This window comes from Amblyomma americanum, chromosome 4 (genome assembly GCF_052857255.1).
Source record: "Amblyomma americanum isolate KBUSLIRL-KWMA chromosome 4, ASM5285725v1, whole genome shotgun sequence".
Lineage (NCBI taxonomy): Eukaryota > Metazoa > Arthropoda > Arachnida > Ixodida > Ixodidae > Amblyomma > Amblyomma americanum.
The window spans coordinates 109,776,681-109,800,541 of NC_135500.1; the positions used below are offsets into that span (position 1 = coordinate 109,776,681).

At 45.4% G+C, this 23,861-nt stretch overlaps 1 protein-coding gene across 1 annotated transcript in view; it reads left to right on the plus strand.

Moving 5' to 3' along the window:
• The window catches only part of LOC144129752 (uncharacterized), a 53,641-nt gene that overhangs the window by 24,724 nt on the left and 5,056 nt on the right, over positions 1-23,861 (plus strand). The window contains exons 5-12 of the mRNA XM_077663831.1: positions 509-716; positions 1,532-1,638; positions 5,443-5,642; positions 9,180-9,348; positions 10,765-10,936; positions 14,659-14,759; positions 17,567-17,711; positions 22,175-22,432. Of these exons, the coding sequence (XP_077519957.1) occupies positions 509-716; positions 1,532-1,638; positions 5,443-5,642; positions 9,180-9,348; positions 10,765-10,936; positions 14,659-14,759; positions 17,567-17,711; positions 22,175-22,432 (1,360 nt within the window). The remainder of the gene's footprint in view (positions 1-508; positions 717-1,531; positions 1,639-5,442; positions 5,643-9,179; positions 9,349-10,764; positions 10,937-14,658; positions 14,760-17,566; positions 17,712-22,174; positions 22,433-23,861) is intronic.

Sequence of the window (23,861 nt, forward strand, 5' to 3'; positions counted from 1 at the left end):
ACTGAATCACTTGGTGGCGACGTAGCAACAAGCGTGCTCGGCGGTCATCGAACAGAATGCGCGCCGCTCTCGGTCGTGCTCCATTTAAAGCTGACAGCGAACTTTCGAGATAAAGCGTGCAAAGTTACTAGAGCACTCTGGAACAACGTAGAATTAGCTCTGCCTGAATGCTGTCAATCGAGATAAATCGGGTCGCGTCTTGCATCGCAAACAAAGCGATAACCCAAGTAATGACTTTTACCTGATATTACTACGGTTGAAGTATAGTTATTTTTCGGCGAAAACGCCGTGGACTGTTAGTGAAAGTTTGTGTATGTGAAGCCTCCACCCTCGGTAGAGGTCTCCTAATGGATAGCAAGGGTAGGGGCACCTTCCGAGTCCGTTGGAGGGTCCTCACGTCAACTGGAAAGAACCAGCCGGTTTTCGTTATGTTACATTCTGACAGCGGAGTTTCACTCTCTCCCTGCAGTCTGCCAACACTGTAGCGTTCTCTCCCCAACGAACACAGGTGGACGGCACCTCGGGAGAGAGCTGCACCTTCGCAGAGCTGGATCGCCAGGGCAGGAGCGTCGCCGCTGGCCTGAAGAGCTTGGGCTTCGTGCCGGGCGATGTGGCGACTTTTGTTAGCGTTAACAGCCTCGACCAGCTGGTGGCTCTCTTTGGAGCAATCTTTGCCGGAGCGAAGGTCACGTTCGAGAAGACTAGCCTAACTGGAAGTAAGTGATTAGCTCTCTGGTAGGATAGTATCTGCTGCTGCGGACGAGCGAAGGAGTACAATGTGCGACGTAAAATCCTGAAAGAAAAGGTCAGCAACTTTACAGATCAACAATTGTTACGAGAGAATCTGGACTATGCACAACACTACCAAGCAGTAGTCATGACAGCTAGTGGGCTGTTATTTTGCGGAGAAAGCGGTATGAGCAAAGTTTCCCAAGGCTGGCGGTGTTGGCTGTTCTCCTGTATGCCGTGAGCCTAAACCGCACTCAGAATATTGATTCGCTGCTTTCTGACAAAAAAAAAAGACATTCAGTGGGGCGTCTGTAGAATTATGCTGGCCAGGGAGAATATGTGGTGAAAGGCATTGTCCTCTACACAGAGTTAAACAACTTTAAGAGACTTAAGCGCGTGCGATGTGTCGCCGGCAGGCGTAAGTAAGCTGCAGAGCTGTAACTAGATTTTTGCTCGGCGTCTTTATTTGACGGAGCATCAAGTCGCAGTGAACACGTTGTAGCTTTACAGTGATGTGCGCTTTTGCGCACTCACGTCACGACTTCTTTAGCCTGGAAGGGTTTAAAACCAAAGTTCACGCGAGGCCCCAAAAGAAGGCATGCAAGTGCACATGTTCAGAAGAGCGTTGGGTGTTAACGAAAAAACAGAGCCAGCCTTATAACTGCGCCATCGAATGAAAGACGTTGCCCATAACATAATCTGTAAAACAATGTTAGGTTGTCTATGTCTTATTGATCTGTGGAAAACTGTACCATGATGACAAATACGGTTCCGACAGTTACATTATCTCTCCTGAATGCAGGGGAACTCGAAAGTCAGCTGGCAAAAATGTCTCCGAGCGTAGTATTCTGTGACAGTGAAAACTCCGAGAAAGTGAGCGCAGCAAGCAAGAAGCTGACAACCGTAAAGGTAAGGGCACTGGCTTCCTTAGAGCAGGAGTTGAAACGACGGAATGTAACGTGTAGCTTTGTTGATGTTCTGAGGACACGTCACCGGTCTAATCAAAGGCACAAAATTTACATTCTTTATGTAGCCGGACCATTACTAAAATAGGCTTGAATTTCTAACAGAATGCCAGGTAGAAAGCTTGCAGATCCTGACTACCAAGGAGGAGGAGGAGGAGGAAAGGCACGGAGGGTAACTGGAAGAAAAAACACACTGAGTACCAAAATGAAGTTTGTGGGACCAGAACGAGGACAAGCGCGGTCGTTGTTCTCTTTTTGGTTGCTATTGCTCGTATTTCTAATTGTCCTGCACCTGCAGAGGGGGCCGCTGCCATGGCCATGTTTCTATACTGCAGCATTTTTTCGGTCTCACAATACTTAAGCAAAATGAATGATATGGTTAAGCATTGTCAGATCGAAAAATTGCAGCAGTATATAAATATGGCCATGGCAGCGGTGGCTTTCCCCAGGTGCAGGGCAATTAGAAATACGAGCAATAGCAACCAAAAATAGAACAAGGACAGCGCTTGTCCTCATTCTGTTCTCAATAACTCGGCAAGCCGGAACCTAGTGCTTTTCCTTTCGTTTTTCGAAGTCAGAGCATAATTTTTGTCCTCGTTCCACTTGCTCGGTTAGGCCTCCGTTTACTCTTCATCTGCAGATATGGAAGACTTACGAAGTGCCGGCAAATCGTAAAGGATGAAAAACTGCGTAGAGACATCGCGTTCGCGTCATGGAATCTAAAGATGTAATGAGAAACAAGTTACTTCTCGGCGTAAAAGTTCATCTGGCTGTTTAGATGCCATTATCTCGACGTTTAGACAGCGTCTCTTACATCCACCGTTGTCGTCGATCCATCCACCATACTTAGTAGGAAATATCATGAGCGAGGCGCCGGACGTTGAAAGCTCCGTTCCACCGTGATCTATTGGCGCCTCGGGTATATACCCGGACTCACGTAGTCCCGGTACGACGAACTATTATTTAGATTAAACTTACTAAAGAGATGTGTCAGGCACAATTGAGAATTAGGTGTTTGTTGTGCGTTGCGGCCACAAAGTGCATTCTGGATGCTTGAGAAATTCAGCTTGGGGAAAAATTGTTTTCATTCACGTCGTTTAAGCACCGCTATCGAGTTTCAGTTCTAAAGAGCGTAGACGAACGCAGGCTTCACAGGAGCCACATTTTAAATGCTGAAGGCTTTCTTGTGATAGCTCAAAATTTGCCGGTGATGTTAAGGCCGTGCATAAAGCACAGGGCAGCTGCTTCAAGTTCTCGCTAAGTGGTTTTGCATAATTTCCTATGGGAGCAAGAGTTGTGTGTGTTTATAAACAACGCTCGTGCCTCCACTAGGCAAGCTCACCACGTGGCTGCAAAGCATCCATGCACTCCACGGGAGCGGACACGGCAGAGGCTTTCTGCGGGTCCCAGAGTAAGGCTATTGCTTTCCACTCGCCGCCCGCGCTCAAGTGACTCCAAAGCGCCGGTGCAGTGCAGAGAAATCAACACTTTCGATTTTTTTACACTCGAATGCTGCCTTAATTGCATTAGTTTGCGTACCGTTGTAACGTTTGACACGCTTTTTTTTTTGGCCTGCAAACACACGTTTCTGAGTTTCTGGAAAGCTGCTTTTGTATCTATACCACACCGTTTTATAACACATTTCTAGTTATCTTTGAAATGGCAGCGTTTCTGGCTCGTGCCGTTCACAACAGATGGAGCCCAGCATCCAAATGGCGAATGTTCTCATTTTAACTTGTTGAGATAGGTCTTTGTGCAGCTTGCTTAAAACGAAAAGCTGTCTCACTCACTACCACATTACTTTTCTTACAATAAAGCCATGTCGGCAAGCTAGAAATGAGGGTATAAGGAAGCAACCGATATAACCGCTGTGCCAAAAGTGGCTCCCAGATGCTACAGCAGCGGCTTTCCCTCACAACTTGGTTGCTTTCGGTGGCAACGTGGCAGGCCTATGCACAATTCTCGTTCCCGTATAGAGCCTATACAAGTACTCAGTGTTTGCTAAACAACCTACGCCATCGATCGGTGCGTGCAGTTAGTGCTCATTGGTATCCCTGCAGGCATGCAGTAATTTACTACGGCGGTAGAGGTTTTGGCCGTGGTAGTACTGAATTTGTAACAGTTTCACACTGTGTCTGTGAACGGTATTTTGTGCTTTGTTATTTGACAATGGCGTGCGGCGTTCTGTGACTATTGTTGCCCCACATTTTATGGTTGATACTGACATCGCGAGTTAATGACACCTGAGTCGAAATCAAGAATAGATGGGCATGGGAGGGGCATGTAATGCGAAAGAAAGAAGGTCGGATGAAATTAAGAATTTTGCAGGAATAAGGCTTCTGCAGCTGCCACAGGACGGGCTTATTCGGGGGGACATGAGAGAAGCCTTTGCCCTGCAGAGAACGCAATTAGGGTGGTGCTGTTGATAATTCGCATCTGATTTCAGCAAGGTCACGGATACAAAAAGCGTCTTTTGAATGAGTCTTAGAGCAGAGTCTACTGTTTCTTAGCTAATGTTGGGGTTAGATTTCCAATTATTGTTCCGGCAATTGCTCCATCATAGCTGATCTTAAATACTGACAGCAAGAGTTTTGGCATTCATCTCTGACCTAGCATGACTTCACTGCAATGCACACAGACACCAATAATAATCATCATCAGTTGCTGCTGTCACCCTTTTGAGTCAGGATCAGTGTCCTGGCGCAGTTTTTGAAAAACGCGGGAAGCATCCTACGTAAATGTTTCGTTTCCTCTCGTGTAAATAATGTCTTCGAAATCAACCGTATGGCACTCCTTCCCTTTGAGGGACGTGAGCAGAAGACACCCGTCCGCGTTGTAATCTGGGCAGTAGATAAGGTAATGGTCTGGATCCCCGCGTACACCACATGATGCACACAGTGGTTAATTTGCAAGGCCTGTCTCATGCATCCACGCTGGTGTGCGAGCGGGGCCCGTGCGAATGCGGTGGAGCAGAGTCTAAATCGAATGATTTGTGCTACTCTTAGGCCACGTACGGCAGTGTATTAGCCCTTGACTCACTTGCGCAGTGCTGTGCTCCTGTCATACGACTACTCCTGTCCTCCTCGATACGAGCCGTGAGTTTTCACAGCCAGCTCGGCTCTCAACATACACTGTGCACAGTCTTGCATTGCACGCGACGTGTTGCCTCAGTGGATGATGCATACTGCTACCGATGATCTTCAAACTTACAACTCGGCCGCGGCGGCCACGTTTTGGGAAGTGCGACATGAAATGTGCGTGTATACTGGGAATTCCGTGCACGTCACAAAACGCTGCAGGCGGTCGCCTTGAATCCACATCTCGCAACGACAGCATTCGTCATAGGGCAGTGACCGGCTTTGGTGCGCGAATATCAAATAACTAATCTTGCGGTTAAGTCGCATATGAGCGAAATGCTGCTGCATCGTTGTCAATGGCAGCGCCGATAGCATTTGCATGGCCAAGTTTCTTTGTACGTTGCCGAAGCGTAACTGTAAGAGCAATTTTATTGTATTGATCTTTGCCTGTGCTGAGTTGGCGAAGAGAAACTCTCCCCGCTTTTGTTGTTGCTCCGGCAACCACCAGTTGCTGCACTCCATCGAACGTTATGGCCGTTGTTGGTGGCACGCGCAGAACATGTGCTGGGCAGCGATCGTACTGCCGCGAACTCTTGTCTCAGCGTACCCAATTAATTCTAAAACGTATACTTGGGATGCCTAATGTCGTTTTCTCTCTTTTCCTGTCCAAGGCTTTCGTGGCATTCGGGAAGTGCAACGACATGCTGGAGTTTTCGAAGCTCAAGAACGGGCCTTGCGATCAAACCGAGCAACCGGCCCCAAGGGACCCCGAGGACGTGCTTTTCGTATTCTACACGAGTGGCACCACAGGACAACCCAAAGGCGCGCTCATCACCCATCGCAATTTCGTCGCCCAAGTCACCGGTGTCGCGTAAGTGGCTGACCCCAGTTGGTTACGCCTCATCTATAAGCAAAAAACGCAAGGCTAAGAACACCAAAGTAGACAATTGGCCGAGTAGAGAAAGCCATTTTAGAGTAAGCCCGCAATGATAACAGTGTTATTTTGACTGCGAATTTATCACAATGTACACCAGATGTAAGAAGCTGATTAATAGTGACGAGTGAACTAGTAGAGAAACACAAAAAGTCTTGTCAGGGGGCTTGGTATTGCTCGGTAATACGTGCGCTGAAGATAATCTATTATGAAATCTGAGCGTGCAATTTTTGTTAACACAGGAGTAGAAAGCATTGTTTAGTTTTTCTTGCCGAAATGTTGCGGCTTTTGAAGTCTTTCATGAAGGACAGGAACTGTGCTCTGTTTTCTGTATTTATGCTTTGTATTATCGTGGCCGTAGGCTTGGAAAAAAAGAGGGTGAAGTGGCTGCTCGAGATGGAATATGCTTGCCTCAGCTGTTCGGCTGTGCCTTTCCAATGTATCTCACTGTAAAACTTTCCATTTTTGAATGCATTACGTCAGATTAAATTCATACAACTATGTGTAGTGCGCACGAAAAGAAATTGCCTAAAGCTACGCAGTTTCCTTGGTACGGGGAAAGAGGCACACTAGGCGCTCTTGTCCCGCAAGCGAACCGGCGACCGGACTGTCAGGCAGGGCTTATGACTGTGCCTCAAGGGAGTTCGGTTTAAAACAGCCGCTCGCTGGCGAGCAGTGTATCGTCGCAGTTCTGAACTCGCAAATCACTTGCCATACGTGACGGCATACAAATTCATGTCTTTCCTGCTTGTCGGGAGCAGTCGTATCTACTTTCAGAGTGAGTGTTTCGCTACTGCCAACGATTTATCAAAACGCTTAACTTGCACGACTGATACAGAAATGTATCGATGTACGAGAGCATAACAATTCCGTTGTATTTATATCACGAGGAACAGCTGCACGTTCCAGTCCCTGACAAGCTCATTCTCGCACATGACTACGTACAACGTGAAGAGCGCCGCTCTGGAAGGTATTTTTGCTAATAATAAGTATTTGTAAGGCAAGCGTAGCCTCACCTCACCTCACCTCATGTCACAATAAAGCCAGAGTGGACTAGGCAGGCTCACCCTAGTTATTTCTGTATATCACAGCGCCACGTATCGCGATTCCTAAGGTGCGGCCGGTGTTCACTTGTGGCAATTTATTTCCTTGTACAATGTACAATATCACAACAAGGACCGCACTAATACTGTCCGGACTCTCCGCTAACCAAGTTCAAGCCGGTTTGAGAAGCAAGTGAGCGTGTCTAGGCCCCGAGAAGAACATATTGATAGCGGAGCTACGGCGTATAAAGGGCTCCTCTGGCGCAATTCAGGCATGTGGCTCGTATTCTTTGTGTGCATAACCTAGAACATTGTGGTGCCTATAGGCCGAAGGAGGCCGCCGAAACCGTGCATTCATATTTTAATCGGATCCAGAAATGCCTGTTTTGGGTTGTTGGCGTCGAAACATAGCGTCAATTTTCGCAAGCGCGAATGATGTAGCAGCCTGATTGGGCGCTGCCTTTCTGATTGTTTGGGAGTGCGGCTTAAACATAAATTTGTTACCCATGGAAAAGGAATGAAAAGTATTTGTCTAGGCGTTGCATGCGTATGCCTGACAAAAAGAAATTGGCAAGAAGTAGTAAAAGCGAACGAAAAATAATATGAATGGCAGGAGCTACCCTTTGCACTTCGCTTCAAAGTTCCAAACTGCTTATACCGAGAAGGAATCGAAAAAAGTTAGTCACTACTTCATGGGAAAAAATGTGAAGACCAATCCAAGTTAGGAGGTGGGGTGTGAAAAGATAGAAAAGGGAAAAACTGGCAGTAGCTTTCTATTCGTACCTAAGCCAAAGGGATTAAAATTCAACATCAAGACGCTCCCTTTGCTTTGTTAGCCTAGCTTCCCTGTGTTTTCTCCGACGTTAACCGGAAGTGACGACGCCGTTAAAAATGCGCGGCTGTGGGCTACCGTGGCAAGGCAACTATTAAAGCCAGTCTTCGCTGCGTGTTTTGAAGGCATGGCTTTGCTTAGTTGTGCCAGATTTTGGCACTGGGCGAGTAAATCAAAGGAAGTACCCCTTAGACCCGTCTTTTAAATTTGACAATTTTATATAGAATAACTTTCTATAACATGCTGCGATTTCAATCTTTTGGCTGTGGTGCCTGCAATGCATGATTACCAAAAATCAGAAAAACCGCGAGCGAAAGTGAAATCGCAGTCCTCTTAGTGCGTTCCATCTCTCTCGATACGCAAAATTAAAATGCTTAAAAGTGCAGTTCCCATTGACATCACTCTCACACGACTTTCGCGCTTCTCTATTCTGCAAAAGGGATTTATTTGTTATCAATTCGGCCTAAAATACCTCACCTCATGATTACATAAGCGAAGCAACCCGCTTGCAAGCCCACACCGGTGAGATAACACAATCCGTTCTCTAGCGGACCGGCCACCTGCTGGCTTTTTGGTGGATTTGACACCAGGGCTGCGTCCAGCGGTCTGCTCGGCAGCGCGGCATCTCCGAAGCTCACACCGGTTAATATAAGCGAAGCAGAGTGATCCGGCACCGAAAAGCCGGAAACTTAAAAAAAAAAAACCGGTAATAGTCTACCCTTCTATTTTAAATACACGCATTCCTTCGTCTCTGGCACAGCGTTGCATTACATATTGCGTCGTTTTGTGCAAAGAGAATTGAACTAGGGAAAGGTTGCGCAACAGAATAGCACGGCTTCTTTACGTGAAGTGCACATCTTTTCAGTAGCGGCTGAACCGCGTTTCTTCTGCAGGTGTGATCTACAACGTGCATACCTGTCGACTAGTTGTGTTTAGTTGGCACAGATATTTCTGGGCAAACTGAACCCGAAAAAGTGGAAGGTCAAAAATGAATCTGGCCGCGCATTTATATAAGGCACAGCTGGATTTCGAACCTGGTTCTTCGAGCAGAACCTCTTTCCTGCAGCTCGCTCCTGCGGGCTTTTGTTTGTTCCGTGCCAGCTTCTTTATTGCGCGGCGATTTTTTTTTACATCGGTTTTGATCTCATGCCAGCGCTATGTTTTAAAAACTAATGATCAAATGACACCACAGGAATAGTTCTGTTATTCAATCTTCTTTTGTGAAAATATGCGAGAAAATTGAATATTCTTGTGAGGGGTCGCTGCGTAAATTTTGTGTCGTTCACAGAGGAAGGCACAAAAATATCAGGTCACGTTTATTTCGCAGGCCACAATTATACTCCTGAAAAATTTTCATAATATCTTAGAAACTTCAAGTTCATATACAGCATGGCACTTGGTGTCCTCTCGCACTTATAGCTCAATCAGTAAGCCTGGAAACGATTCACCAGCGGTCGATGCTTCGACTTTACTGCCGATAAACTATGAGATGCTCTTTCAACTACTTTAGGGACCTGAACAAAATCATTGAGATTTTATAGACAATTATATGTGAGGTTTATAATGAAGTGTTCTGTTTCTTTATCACCCTCTTCTCAGGTCGGAAAAGACTACCTTCTTCGAGAGGGATGTGTACATGGGACTGCTACCCTTCGCTCATCCGCTAGGTCTATGTGTCACCTGCTGCCAGATGGTCAACGGCGCTATGACAGTCGCGCTACGCACTATGGGCATCGCCAGTTTGCTAGCAGCATGTGGGAAATATAAGGTAGGACGCTAGATTGAGCGTTTTCACTACGTTACATTTATGAAGCAGCGTCATTGCTGGCTTATACTATATTTGACACTTAAGGTTGTGTCATATAGAGCACAATACGCATGAAAAATTGACAATGCTTCCCCCAGCTTTCTTCACTTAAAAAATATTTCTCTGTTGCCACAGTTGCGCAGCTGCCTGGCGTTGACTTCAGGTGACTTATAAACTATAGGCGGCCAACAGGTGGCTGTTGGCGAGAACTGACTAGCACTCAGAAAGTGCGCTCGTCTGCTTAAAAAGATTCTCCTATATCCCTTCCCTTACGGCGCGGTTCAGCTGTCCAAAGATATATGAGACAGATACTGCGCCATTTCCTTTCCCCAAAAACCAATTATTATTATTATTATTGTTATTAAAATGATTGATTATGTGAAATGCTGTGAACCTCGAGAGCGCGAAATTCGAATTACAATGTGAACGTAATGATCTTCTGAACGCTCCAACTTAAGTTTTTGACATTGGTTTGTCGAGACATAAATTATTTACTTTTTCTTTGCGAAAAACTCATTTCTTTCCACGTAAAACATTCTGCAACGTGAAATAGACATATTTTATGGTTTGGCTTATGGGTGTATATATATATATATATATATATACATATATATATATATATATATATATATATATATATATATATATATATCTATATATATATATATATATATATATATATATATATATATATATATATATATATATATATATATATGTATGAAAGAAGCCAACAGTCACCGAAACGAAGGTGCATAGGGGAATGTTTATTAAAAAATTTTTCAATGTGTAGTGCTGATCAGTGGGATAATAATACTTATATTAATTTATCGCCTAAAGAAGATTGCTTAAAAAGCAGCCGAAAAAACAACCATGCCGCCGGTGGGAACCGAACCTACGACCTCCGTATATCGCGTCCGGTGCTCTTACCAACTGAGCTACGGCGACGGCTGTCCAATCTGCTGCTCTCGTGGGTATTTATGTTTATTGGGTGTAAGCGAATCTTGAGAGTGTTCACCAGCGCCACCCTCGTCCATAGAGGCGGACGTAACACATCCTGTATTACCGCGAGTGTGACGTGGAACATTATATATATATATATATATATATATATATATATATATATATATATATATATATATATATATATATATACACACATCGGTCCTCCGATCGAAACGTCGAGTAAAATAAAAAGGTTTCCTTAAACGAGGCGTATACTTCGATGTATATATTTCGATGGTATTTCACAAAAGGGAGCGTACATTTTTAAACCTACCAAATTTATTGAGAAACAGAGCATATATACTCACAATTCCTATGGCAAGATGGTTACAAGTCTCATTTTCACACCCTATCGGACGCTTTTAATTTCAGAACGTGATGCTGTTGCTGTATCCAACTTACGTCCGGTACCTCATCGAGGTCCCTCGGCCGGAAAAGCTTGATTTGAGCGGAGTGCGGGCAATCCTCATCGGTGGAAATTCGATTCCGACAAAGCACATAGAGCGACTGTCCGAGATGTTTCCCTGTGCCGACGTTCTGTGTGGTGAGTTTGAGAAGTTTTCCGCGGCCACATCAAAAGGAGAAATGTGATCGAAAGGATAGGGCTGCTAGTAACAGTGGAACATAAGAAAGAGTGGAGAAGGCGTGAAAGCCACACTAACGGTGAACAGGGGTTGGACTGTATCGATAGGATACTACATTCTTATCAAAAAGAGACAACTAGTATAAAAAAGCAGCTGCTATAAGCTAGAAAAGACCGCAAAATGAGATAAAGGTGTCGTCACCATCGGGCGCTGAAAGTAAAATGTGTGCTTTGACGTTGATTTTATAAGGCACGTATCTCGGAGGCTACGCTGCACAGCCGTTGTCTTCTAAAGGGTGGCAACCCGTCCTTTTCGCTAAGGACGCCACAAGTTTGATTCGACTGGCTGGAAGATTTTTAAATTCAATTTTCTAGCCGATAATTGGGTCTTTTACTGCTAGAAAAACATGAATATAGCCTGAAAAGCCCTCGAATCAATTTCAAGTCATTGCAGCAGTTGGATGGAGTTGTCAGCGGTGTTCCTTTTAGAAGTAGTATCCTGACTACTCACTATGCCACCGGCGTCTCCCAAGATGGCGCACCTTTTTCTCCAGAGGGCTTTATTTTTTTTTAATATCATAATAGTCCGGACCATTACTTTGGTCAGCACCACATGGTGACGATAAATGGCGGAACTAGGCAGAGCAGAAGAGCCAAAATACGTGGTCTTTGAACTGCTATAAACGCATGTGGAAGGCACAACCTAGAAACCACCATGTGTTTGACACGCAGGCACAGAACGGTTTAGCGAGCATTGTGACGATGCGCCCTGATCGCTTCCAGCAAAGGCCTTCAGACATGTAGCAAACACGCTTCTCCTTTCGCGCTCCAGCTCATATTTTTCGTTGCAATAGCCACATTATAGGTATCGCCGCTCTGGCACACTGTGCAAAAACGCGTGATTACTTGTGGAATGGTCAGAATTTATCTAAGCTTGCTTTCCTTGAGGCATTTATGGCGCATGTGTGTGTTTGTTTTGGGGGTGGGGTATTATGTGATCCAATACAAATTACCCTTGGGCGATCCATTTCACAAGAAAGACAGGCGGCACTAGCTCTTTGCGTCGCTGTAAGCGGGTGGTTGTTGTCGGCTGGCCTTTTGCTGCTTCGAGCCGTCATGCGGCACTGATTGTCTGAACAGTCAGTTCTTACGCGATGCTTTCAGAAAATGACCAGCACGGAAGAGTTCGGTTAACTCCTCACCGCGGCCAAGCACTTCCGAAATGTTGTGTGGAACGGCTGCGTAGTACGCTGCCTAAAAAACCTAACATTTAACTTGTCAATTGAGAGCTGTTCACAGCGCAAGGGAGGAGGCTGCAGCAGAGGAAAGAGGGGAGACATATGCAGGAAACTAGCCACTCTGTATACGCAATGCCTTATGACCTCGACCGTGCCACAAGCTTGCAAGAACGAAAACATGATCTTAATTCATAAGAAAGGAGACGCCAAGGACTTGAAAAATTACAGAGCGATGAGCTTACTGTCCGTTGCCTACAAGGCATTTACTAAGGCAATCGCTAATAGGGTCAGGGCAACCTTAGACTTTAATCAGCCAAATGATCAGGCATGCATTTGTAAAGGGTATTCAACAATAGATCATATTCATACTATCAATCAGGTGATAAAGAAATGCGCTGAATATAAGCAACCTCTATATATAGCCTCCACTGATTACGATAAAGCATTTGAGTCAGTGGAAACCTCAGCAGTCATGCAGGAATTGCGGAATCAGGGTGTAGAAGAGCCTGATGTCAAAATACTGAAAGAAATATAAAAAAACTGCACAACTACCATAGTCCTCCATAAAGTCAGCAATAAAGTTCCAATAAGGAAGGGCGTCCCGCAAGGAGGCATGATTTCGCAAGTGCTATTCACTGCCTGTGTACAGGAGGTATTCTGAGGCCTGAATTGGGAACAGTTGGGGATAAGAGTTAATGAAGAATACCTAAATAACCTGCGATTCGCTGATGACATTGCCTTGCTGAATCACTCAGGATATGAACTGCAAATCATGATTAATGAGTTAGACAAACCGAGCAGAACGGTGGGTCTAAAAATTAACTTGCAGAAAACCAAGTAATGTTCCACAGCCTAGCAAGAGAACAGCAGTTCACAATTGGCAGCGAGGTGCTGGAAGAAGTGAAGGAATTCGTCTACTTAGGGCAGGCAGTGACAGCTGATCCGGATCATGACACGGAAATAACTGGAAGGATAAGTATGGGGTACAGCTCATATGGCGGGTTCTCTCAGATTATGACTAACAGTTTACCAATATCCCTCAAGAGGAAAGTGTGGAACAGCTGTATCTTACCGGTAATCATTTACGGGGCAGAAACGTGGAGGCTAACGATTAGGGTTCAGCTTAAGTTAAGGACAACGCAGCTAGCCATGGAAAGAAAAATGATAGGTGTAACGTTAAGAGACCGGAAGTGGGCATAGTGGGTGAGGGAACAAACGCATGTTAATGGCATCCTATTTAAAAATAAGAGGAAGAAATGGGCTTGGGCAGGGCATGTAATGCGAAGACAAGATAACAGCTGGTCGTTAAAGGTAACGGAGTGGATTCCAAGAGCAGGCAAGCGTAGCAGTGGGGGCAGAAGGTCAGGTGGGCGGATGAGATTAGGAAGTTTGCAGGCATAGGGTGGGCGCAGCTGGCAAAGGACAGGGTTAATTTAAGAGACACGGGAGAGGCCTTTGCCCTGCAATGGGTGGAGTTAGGCTGATGATGATGATAATGATGATGATGGTGATGATGATGATAATGATGATGATGATGATGATCATATGTAGGACGGAGCTGTGCTGAATTAAAGTGCAACTACAGCAAGACACCGGAGAAGTACCTTTCTAACAGAAATACCCTAGATGGGTTCAAATATATTTCTTAAGTAAACCTCTGCTGGGAGAGTTGGCACAGACGGCGCTCGTCCTGTGTCTTTCTTCCTGTCCGTCATTTTTTTGGCTATTTTAGCATTATATTGCGGAAGCTCAAGCGCATGAGAAAGACGGCGGCCGTAGAAAAAATTAGCTTGTGGAAATGACCCCACAGTACTGAGAGATTTATGTTAAGATATGTGCGCTGTAAAATACAGACATGAATTTGCACAAGAAAATGCAGCTGCACTTCGTGCAGATTGGCTACAAACGTCTGCAAGGAGGCCAATTTTTAGAGGTGAAAGTATGGGATGAAAAGCATGCGTCTGGAGATCTTTCACCAAAAGGCTCACTCGAAACAGTGTGGTTGCAATTCTTTGTTAACTGAAGCTGTTTAAAATGGCCTTTGAATATTGCTCTCTGCCAGGCACACCGAATGGCCTATTAAATCAAGTTTTCTAACTTTATTGCTCTCTCAAACTCTTTGCTGCCCTTGACTACATTTAGCTCCGGGTAATCGACTGTAAGCCGAAAGCCACCGAGAAAAGTCAAGCTAACCTTGACAACAACGGCGATCACGAAGTCTTTGAAAGCGCACACTGCTATACTTGGACACGCGTAGCGGAAGCTGTGTACACGACCTCATTGGTCGTGGGGCATGGTATCTATATTTTCTTAGGAAGATTAGGGCAATGACCGAAGTACACCCGATAAAGCACAGATGCTCCCAAGGCAGTTCGTGGCAATGCATTTCTGAAGTGGTTGCACGCATAATTATATTTGCATGTTTGCAAATTATTTCTTCGTCAGGGTACGGACTGACAGAAGTGGCTGCTGCTGCTACGTACTGCAGAGTCCTTTGTAGCGACGCAAGCTGCTCCGGTCCTCCCGTTCCTGACTTGGACATGAAGGTGAATCCTGGCTGTATGGAAGCGGGATCGGGCAGTTTTAGCGTAAATGAAGATTACTCACTGTATCGAACTTTTAGCGGGGATATGTACTATTCACAGGACTTCGTGTTCTGTGAGGGTGACGCTAAGATATTAGAAGCAGAACAAATGTAATGCGTTTACACAAATTTGACGTGACTTTTTTTTTCCGAAAATAGAAGCGAAAAGTCAACCCTGGCGTTATAACCGTATATTCACGTTATAACCAGATATTACGCCATGACAAAACAGAGTTTGCCCTAGTTACCCGCATATTGGCTGATGCATCGTGCAGGTCGGCCCTCAACTTCAGGAAACGGAAATAAAACAAACTTTGTATGCCACATTGGACGACGAACGCAAGCTTCGAGCCAAAAATACCGATCAACACATATCGAAGCAGCGACTGATCAGTCAGAAACTCTTCGCCGGATACAGCGCACTTGCGTACCGAGCGTGGATTTGACGCATCGTGCCGAGGAAATATTTAGAATACGCGCGACTTGAAGGCATCGATCTCAAAGACCTTCGTTTCGTTTTGTGAAACTTCGACACACTCTCTTTACGTTTCTAGAGCCACCGATGCCGAACGCTAATGAGAGAAATCGGCTTCAGGTGTACGGAAAGCTTGCCGTCGCTATTGCAGGCGGGACTAAATTCTCGCTACTTTTCTTCGTATCCCTATCTGACACACTTATCGATGACGTCGTACTTTCACAATTTTTCCGACGTCTAAGCGCAGGACAACGACTCGTTTAAGCATTGTGCAGAACGGCCACCGATGTTCTGGAGATACGACTCGTCACACGACTGAGCGCCGGATAGAAATTTCGTTTTGCGTCTGAAGTGCACAGTCGACGCGGTGACGGCGCGGCGATACTAGCGAGACTCCGTGCTAGGGCACTGCAAGGGCCGCGTTTTGAGGCTCGTGCCCGACCCAGACCCGCGGCTTCACGTCCGGGCCCGTTCCCGCAGCAACTCTGGAGAAAAATTGTTCACTGCGTGCAAGTAGTACCCCTACAAAAGTAAAAAAAGTGCCCGGCAAAGGCGTTCAAATCGCAGTAACACTACGACAAAGTGTATTGGTAAATAAAAAAAGAAGGGAATATAGGGTGGGTTACCCAGCTCGGCTTTTTGAACAGCGCCCTTGCCTGTGTATAGCCCCGGACTTCCGAGAGTGAATGAAAAGGGTTGTAAAAACGCGCAAGAAACTTTTGGTTTCCTATAGATTTTTAATCAGCCACTTCTTACGGGCAGCGATGCCTAAATCTTACAACGTCCTCGAAACCGTAGCAATGACAGTGCATTTTTTATGTGCTCCATTTTGCGATTGAATCATGGCCCACTGCCCGCGCTTCTATAGAGAAGAAAAACAATAAAAGTGCCTGTTTACTGCGTTGTTCCAAATATGCTGCTCTCCGATGGTGTTTCTCGTAGACAAGAAATACGTTTTGCGGAGACCAAGCCACACCAAGGTCGAGCAATAAAATTAAGGCCCTTTTCCAACGGTTTTTATGAGACTTAAAACGTCGTCTTCAGCGGTAACGCAAAAAACCGAGCCGATGTGGAGCGCCTTCTGGGAGATCTGACGGCGTGTGCTCTCGATAGCCTAAAACAGCCAACTTAGCAGTCCTGCGTACTTGAGAAGTGGAACGAACTCGTTCATGTGAGACACGAGTCAGCTGTTACAAAGCTGCAATAATAACGACGCTGTTGCGCAGCCCGCTGCTGGATTTTGCTCATTCTCTTTTTAATTTGTCTTTTACCATTCAACGCAGTGAAGAGTACGCATCTAAAATTACTTGGATATAGCAGAGTGAGTGACGCTGATTAAAGTCTGCGTACAAATGAGGTTTACCTGATTCTGCGTCAGCAAGAAAGCAACTAACCTCAAGAAACAATTTAGGTCCGGAACTGTTTCTTCTTCGAGATGTTTCAGACAACAGTAGCAAAAAAAAAATCAGCATTACCTGTAAGTTTTCTCGTGCGAGGAACATGCACTTATAACAGACGCCAAAAATAAGTAAATGAGCGCTGAGTAATTTCTTGGGGTCTTTTAGCGCAGTAGCGGCTAGTGTGCATATTTTAAATGACCCTAAGTTTCTAGTATAGATTTATTGCTTTATCTGTGCGTATTTTCAACTAAGCTAAAAAGCGAAATTTCACAGGAAAACTATACCGACTAGCTCAACTGTCCCTTTTACTGCAGTTCCGGGAAAAAAATATGCTGAATTCAGAGGGATGAAAGGTACCCATATTGGAGATGCCTGAGTCTGAAAAGAGGAATGCAAATTGTTTATTTTGATACACATCAAAATATAACGCTTCCTTGAGGGAGCGAAATTGTAGTTAGCAATACTCAACAAAGAATAATTTACGAACGTGTGCTAAATTTTGTTATGCATAGTCGCGAAAGTTGAGCAATTTCTGAAAGAAAACCAACCATGCTTGCCATCCTCTGTGACATGTTATATTTCGGAAAGAAACGACTCCGCTACTTCGAAGATCCAAATTGACTTACTGATAGAGGAAGCGTTATCTGCCATGCAGAAAATTCTTAATTCAAAGCAATAAACATTTATGGACTATAGCACTGCAGTCGTTACCAGTACACATACCTAGTTTCTGATTGAGCACCCCTGCTCTCACCAATCTTGCATCACGTCTTTTGTGAAAATCTTGGCGATTATCTTTTCTGAGTATCCACCGACTTACCAATGTTCTCGCCGCTAGACAAGGCTGGTACAAAAGTAACTGATGTGATTAAGGTGCTTTACTCTTTCCCGGAGGTGGTGGACGTGATCACGAAGAAAAAATTGGGCCCAGATGAGTGCGGCGAGATCTGCATCCGGGGACCAATCACCTTCAAGGGTTATTTGGACATGCCTGAAGAGACAGAGAAGGCCTTCGATAAAGACGGATTCTTTCTCACGGGTAAGAGTTACCACTTAACACGTCGTGACTGCCGCCACAGCGTGAGCGGAAGCAAGAACATGCTTACTCCGTAACTTTGCTATGGGTAGTGGAAGGACAATTTCAATAAAGCGCGGTGTTTCTATTCGATTATTCCAGCTTTTGCGTGCGAAAAGATGCTTCTATTTTCAGAAAAGTAAATATTACTAGATAGCGTGGGTGCCCTTTGCTGAGGAGAAAATTTGGCCGGTTTCTGTGCGGGATTGTCGAAGTATCTTGTTGCTTCATTGGTTTACAAGTAGTTCCCAGAGTGTATTGTTAGTGCCCATTGCGAGTAAGTGATTCGAGCTTACGGACTGTGGCAGGCGGAGCGCTGAGGTGGCCGCCTTTCTAATAAGAATATCAGCTTTGTCTTGTAGCGCTTTTTGAGCAATTGATAAGGAAGGTTATAATCAAGTGGCTGTTTATGGGGACGTCTGCCATATTAACAGACTCGTAGTTTGGTTTTATCACACATAAATCTACCGAGACAGCATTACTAAGCCAAAAAGAGTATATCTTACAGTGTTTCGAGGAAAAGAAACTTGCCCATGGAGTTTTTATAGATTTTTCGCAGGCTTTGAACTGCATCAGTCATTATATACTTTTGGCAAAACTGTTCGACTACAGCTTTAGGGGTCGTGCTCATGCGCTTCTTTCGTCATATCTTACACACCGCCTTCAGTTTGTAAGTATTAATAGCTGTATGTCGATCCTCAGTAAAAAAAGTAACTGCTGGCGTGCCTCAGGGAAGTATCCTTGGACCGCTTCTTTTTAGCTTATATACAAAATGATATCGTTCACCAATGCCTGCACGCGAAGTGTGTTATGTATGCAGATGACGTCCCACTGTTCTTCTCATCAAGCGTATGTGAAGATGTGATCAAGGAGGCAAATAGGACACTAAGTACACTCCATCAGTGATCCCTTAATAATCAGTTGAAAATTACTGTAACCAAAACTAAGGCTATTATATTCAAACAAAAAATAAAAAAAATTTTCTACCATGCGATATTAAGCTATTTTTGGAAACGATACAGGTTGTAGACAATATTAAGATATTAGGGGTACATTTCAACAGCTAGCTAAGCTGGGACAATCATGTTAACGCTGTCGTCAGTAAGCTTTCTCGTGTCACAGGTATCATTAACAGGCATCGTCACTTACTTCCATGCAAAGTTAAACTTCTCCTCTATAATTCGCTCTTTATGTCCCAAGTAAACTATGCGCACTTAGTTTGGAGAACAACTACAGGTACCAATAAAAAAATAAGATTTACGGTTTACAGAAGGCTCTACGTGAATACTCAACGTTGGTTCTGATATAAACACATGCGACTTATTCTGCTACTTCAATGTCGTAAATGTATCACAAATGTATAATGCTAGGCTGGTTGAATGATATAAGGACATAAAACAAAATGTGACTTACTTGAGTGACACGGCACACCTTTCGTTAAATGTACAAGTTTATCCTAGCAGACACAGCGAACTGTGGCATATTCCAACATGCCGCACACTATATGGTACATACAGCCTAGCAAACACGTTGCCCCGTCTTTTAAATAAGTTTCATGCTGCAAAAGTTGATGTATCACGAGCATGGCGCCAAGATATACAGAATGTATGCGCTACTTTTTAGATTTCGCCATGCTCTCACTGCTTCTTATCTCTTTCGTTCCATAAAGTGTTCACCTGTTTTGAATAACCAAAGACATGTTTTTCTATGAAGTATATTTTTCCATTGCTTTTCTTGTTATCATTTTTTGTGTACGCTTCATTCCTTATTTTTTTCTAATGATGCGCCAACCGTTCTTGACAACTATTGTTTTGCATTTTTGCTCGCTACTTGTATATGTAATTTGCATGTTGCCTGCTGCCCTGCAATGTAGAGGCCGAGGGGCATGTTAAGCTCCAATTTCTGGCTTTTTTCCCTCGACCCTCATCATGTGTACATGGGGAAATAAATTGAATTAAATTGAGTAGTAGAGTGGGGTTGCATGAAAAGTGTCCTTTATATAGAGTTCAAGGACTTAGAGCCTATTGGCCAGTGGTATTTGGTCGTCGTATATTCGGTGTGATGGTTACAGTTGCACCTTTTTCTGGCTGCTTTAGAGTTTCATAATTTTTGATTGGTTTAAAAGAGGCTGGTAAACTTTTTTTCTGCGTGAACTCTTTGAGAGAAGCTTAACATTCCCTACGAAAAGCTGCCGACGACATGTATAACTTCACACTCAAATTACTGCATTCCCAACTATAATTATCTTATCAAGATTTCTCTTTAATGGTGTGTCTGAACGTGTTTCCGGTGCAGTCACATTTATGATGCCTGCATATTGTCTATGACATAATTTTTGTCTAATTTTAAAAAGAAAAAAAGAGCTGCTCAACGAGGCCAACCTTCAGCAAACCCGCTCGCACAATAACGCATTACTAGCATGCGCCACGTAATTTTTCCAGAGGAACATAAACAGGTATACGCGTCAGTGGAATGAGTCATAAAAGCTACTGATGTTACAGAGTTCAAAACAGGAGACTACAGGTTTCTATATGCCATTTCAGCGAGCCCTCAGTTGGGGTCAGCGATGCTTAGCATTTCAGCTAAAGTATTTAACTTAATTATCGCATATTGAGGGCACAAATCGCAGTGATTAGGTCCACGCCTCAATGCTTCAACGTTCCTTTAATAGGAAGCTCGAATAGATCACATAATTTTAAAAGAACGGTTGATTGAACTACAGCAAAGTTATACAAAAAGTAACAGAACGCCTGTACGCCCTTACGCACCCTTGCACCGGAATGAGTTGCCGCCGCACCTTTGCACGTGTACGCTTTGAAGAGTGCGTGGGTGCTTTACCGGTGCTAACAGGCTGAGTGCGTCCTAAAAGAACAAGAAAAAATAAGAGTTTGGAAGGGGGCTGTCAGTAATGTTACAACATGAAGGGTGAAATTTTTTTGCGGCGTAGTGGCGCTATCTAGTTGTTGAAACGGAAACCATTTTTGTCATAAAACCCACTGCCCTCTTGAGCCTAGAAGCCTAGAAGGTGCAGAATCTTCAATATACAAAAAAAAATATAAAGAAAAGTTATCGCTCGTACTCTTTCTGGTAGGCGAAAAGAGACGGAGCGAAAGACCGGTGCCCCATTTCTGGCCTGTGAACGCACTGAAAAGGGCAGTAATAATGACGAATTGGAGTCCGCGGTGAGGGATCGTTCATCGAAAGGCGCCGCCTTGTTTCTCGCCACGGGAACGCAACTTACTACTCGCCGTCCTATTAGCCAATAAGAATCGGTAGATATGTTCCGGCGGAAATCGCTCCTGGACCGATCGAGCTTTCCACTGGGCATTAGGCGGAATCTCTGCCGCGTTGGCGGATTCCGCTTGCTCTCGCCGCCGACTGCCCCAGTGTGAACGGGCCAGTATATGGACGGATTACGAATGGATTGGCGTCAGTGGGCGACAAATGGTTGCAAGCGTGATACACGCCTCGCTGACCCTCTAACACCCCACTCTGTTTGGCATCAGCATTTGGCACCATGCCAGCTTCCTCCCCTTTACGTCTACCCATTTCCCTCATAAGCCCTGCTACACCGGACTCCTGCGCCGTATGGACGGATGCGCGACCATGTGTCACACCGTGCGCGGCACTTTACGCCCCTCCCCGTACAGCTCCACACGATCATAACGGTCACTGCGCCTCCACCCTCTACCGGCTAATCGAAAGGCCAAATTCAAGTGGTGCGACACCATAGTGGGCCCATATGGTAAGGCCAATAGGCACACTTCTGGCTCACTTGAAGGTCAACCAGTAAAACACGGCGAATCGGCTTTAGCTAGTGTAGTGAAGCTCTCACTTAAAAAATGTTAAGAGAGCGGAAGCGGGCAAAATGGGTGAGGGAACATGCGCGGTTTAATGAAATCCTAGTCGAAATCAAGAGGAAGGAATGGGCTTGGACACGGCATGTAATGCGAACTCAAGATAACTGCTCGTCCTGAAGGATAACAGAGTGGATTCCAAGAGAAGGCAAGCGTAGCAGAGGGTGGCAGAAAGTTAGGTGGGCGGATGGTATTAAGAAGTCTGCAAGGATACGGTGGCCGCCGCTGGCAACTAGGACAGGGTTAAACGGAGATACATGGGAGAGGCGTTTGCCCTGGAGTGGACGTAGTCAGGCTGGTGATGATAATAAAACGAGCGCAGCGGCATAACGAAACAGAAATCCCGTACATTTGCCCAGTGTTACGACGCGCTCCAACTAGCATCAGAATCTTCGCATCGGCCCAGCTGGCACGGAATTTTGCTTTGGCTCAAAAGTAAACGTCCCGCATTTTTTTCAGCATCACAGACTCGTGTGGAAGGGGGTCTTGCGCGTATGTGTTGTTGCTTAAAAAACTTGAGAAGCATACGCTAAGAATTCTCCGCGTGGAACCTTGCTCGCTTTAACGCAGGGGACACGGGTTACTACACGGAAGACGGCCACTTCCACGTCGTGGGCCGAATCAAGGATCTCATCAAGTGCATGGACCTGCAAGTTGCTCCTGTGGAGCTGGAAACGTTGCTCCTCTCGCACCCCGACGTCAGGGAGGTGGCAGTGGCTGGGGTGCCTCACGCAGAGTTTGGAGAAGCAGCCAGGGCTTTTGCTGTGCTGCGTGACGGACGACGCGGAGACAGTGCCATGCAGGAGAGCCTGGAGGAGTTTGTCCGAGGTAAGTTAGATGCAGCTGTCCGTTGGCACACGAGGAGGATTACAACGGCTGAAGGGAATAAAAAACAGTTTGAAAAGAAACTGTTTACGGCGAGATAGTTTGTAGAGGCCGCAGTGCGAACACTTAAACATATGCGATTCGCTAAAAGATAAAATGCCCAACTTTCTGCAAGTAATTTGTGAATAGCTCTTGAAACAGACGCGCTCTGAACGGGGAACAAACTTGCCACTGCTTTTATTCAATTGTCCATATTGTCCAAATGTGTTGACCACAGGTCACTAGTCAATTTTTTCTTTTTCTTTTAAGACCGTTAGCTCTTACTAATCACGTTTCGAGATTTCGTGGCGTCTGCTACCACCCTTGATCACAGTGCCATCTGTGGCAGCAACTACTCATCACGTTTCGAGATTTCGTGAGGTCTCCTACCACCCTGAAATCAAAGCGCCACCTGTGGCTGCATCTAGAAAACAGCGCATCTCGCACTGAGGCTTGTAACGCCATCTACAATAACATGCAGAAACAGCCACCTGCTACGTGCTTATGATGACGCCACCGTACAATATCGTGGATAGAGGTGGAACTATGTGAGTATCACATCAGGGGACGAAATGGCGGCATAGTTTCGGTTTCTCGTAGCCAAGATGGCGGCCATTAAATTGGTTGTGCCCTCTTATCCCTTTATTCCCTTTGAAGCTGCCTTTGAAGACATCCGAGGCGGCGCCGATGCGCGAAGCCTAACGCCGCTCTGGCGGCGCACGGCGAGGCCACGCGTAATGCAACGCAGCATATGGACAACTGCATCGCTTCCCAGCCAGGCCCCAGCGGGCTGTGCTCGCTGCCTGCCGCTGCCGAAAGAAGTCAAGACTCAGCCGAAATAAAAGTCTAGGACATTCCACCCGGGCGTTCCGAGCAACGCTCGAAGGAGGAGAGACCAACGCTGGGTACGCCGCCGGAGGACCCTTACTCCAACTGGACGCTAAACCTCTACAAGCGCACGAAACGCCGTCTCGTAAAAAGGTCAGCAAGTCGTGGTTGCGGGTACCCCTCTCGCGCCTACTAACACCCTAGCGTCGCCTTCGCTCATCAAGCAGAAGCCGAACCCACCGTCTATAAAACGAGGCAAGCTTCCGCCTCTTCCGAAGAGCAACTTCAAAATCGTAATACGGCCGAAGAAAGGCCTCCTGGTCAAGACGTTTACCAACGACCAAAAATCCCGAGCTTTATCTCAAGCCTGTAAAAATCAAGTAGAAGATTTTAAATCCCTGGTTCTTGTGTGGCCGGGCTCTAACATCATTATAATGAGCACCCCTCACCAAGAGGTAGCCGAAATACTAAGGAAAATCACTCAGATAACGCTTGAAGGCGTGAAATACCTCGTCAACACATACGTGGCGGCACCAGACGCAGTATCGAGAGGAGTCGTACACGG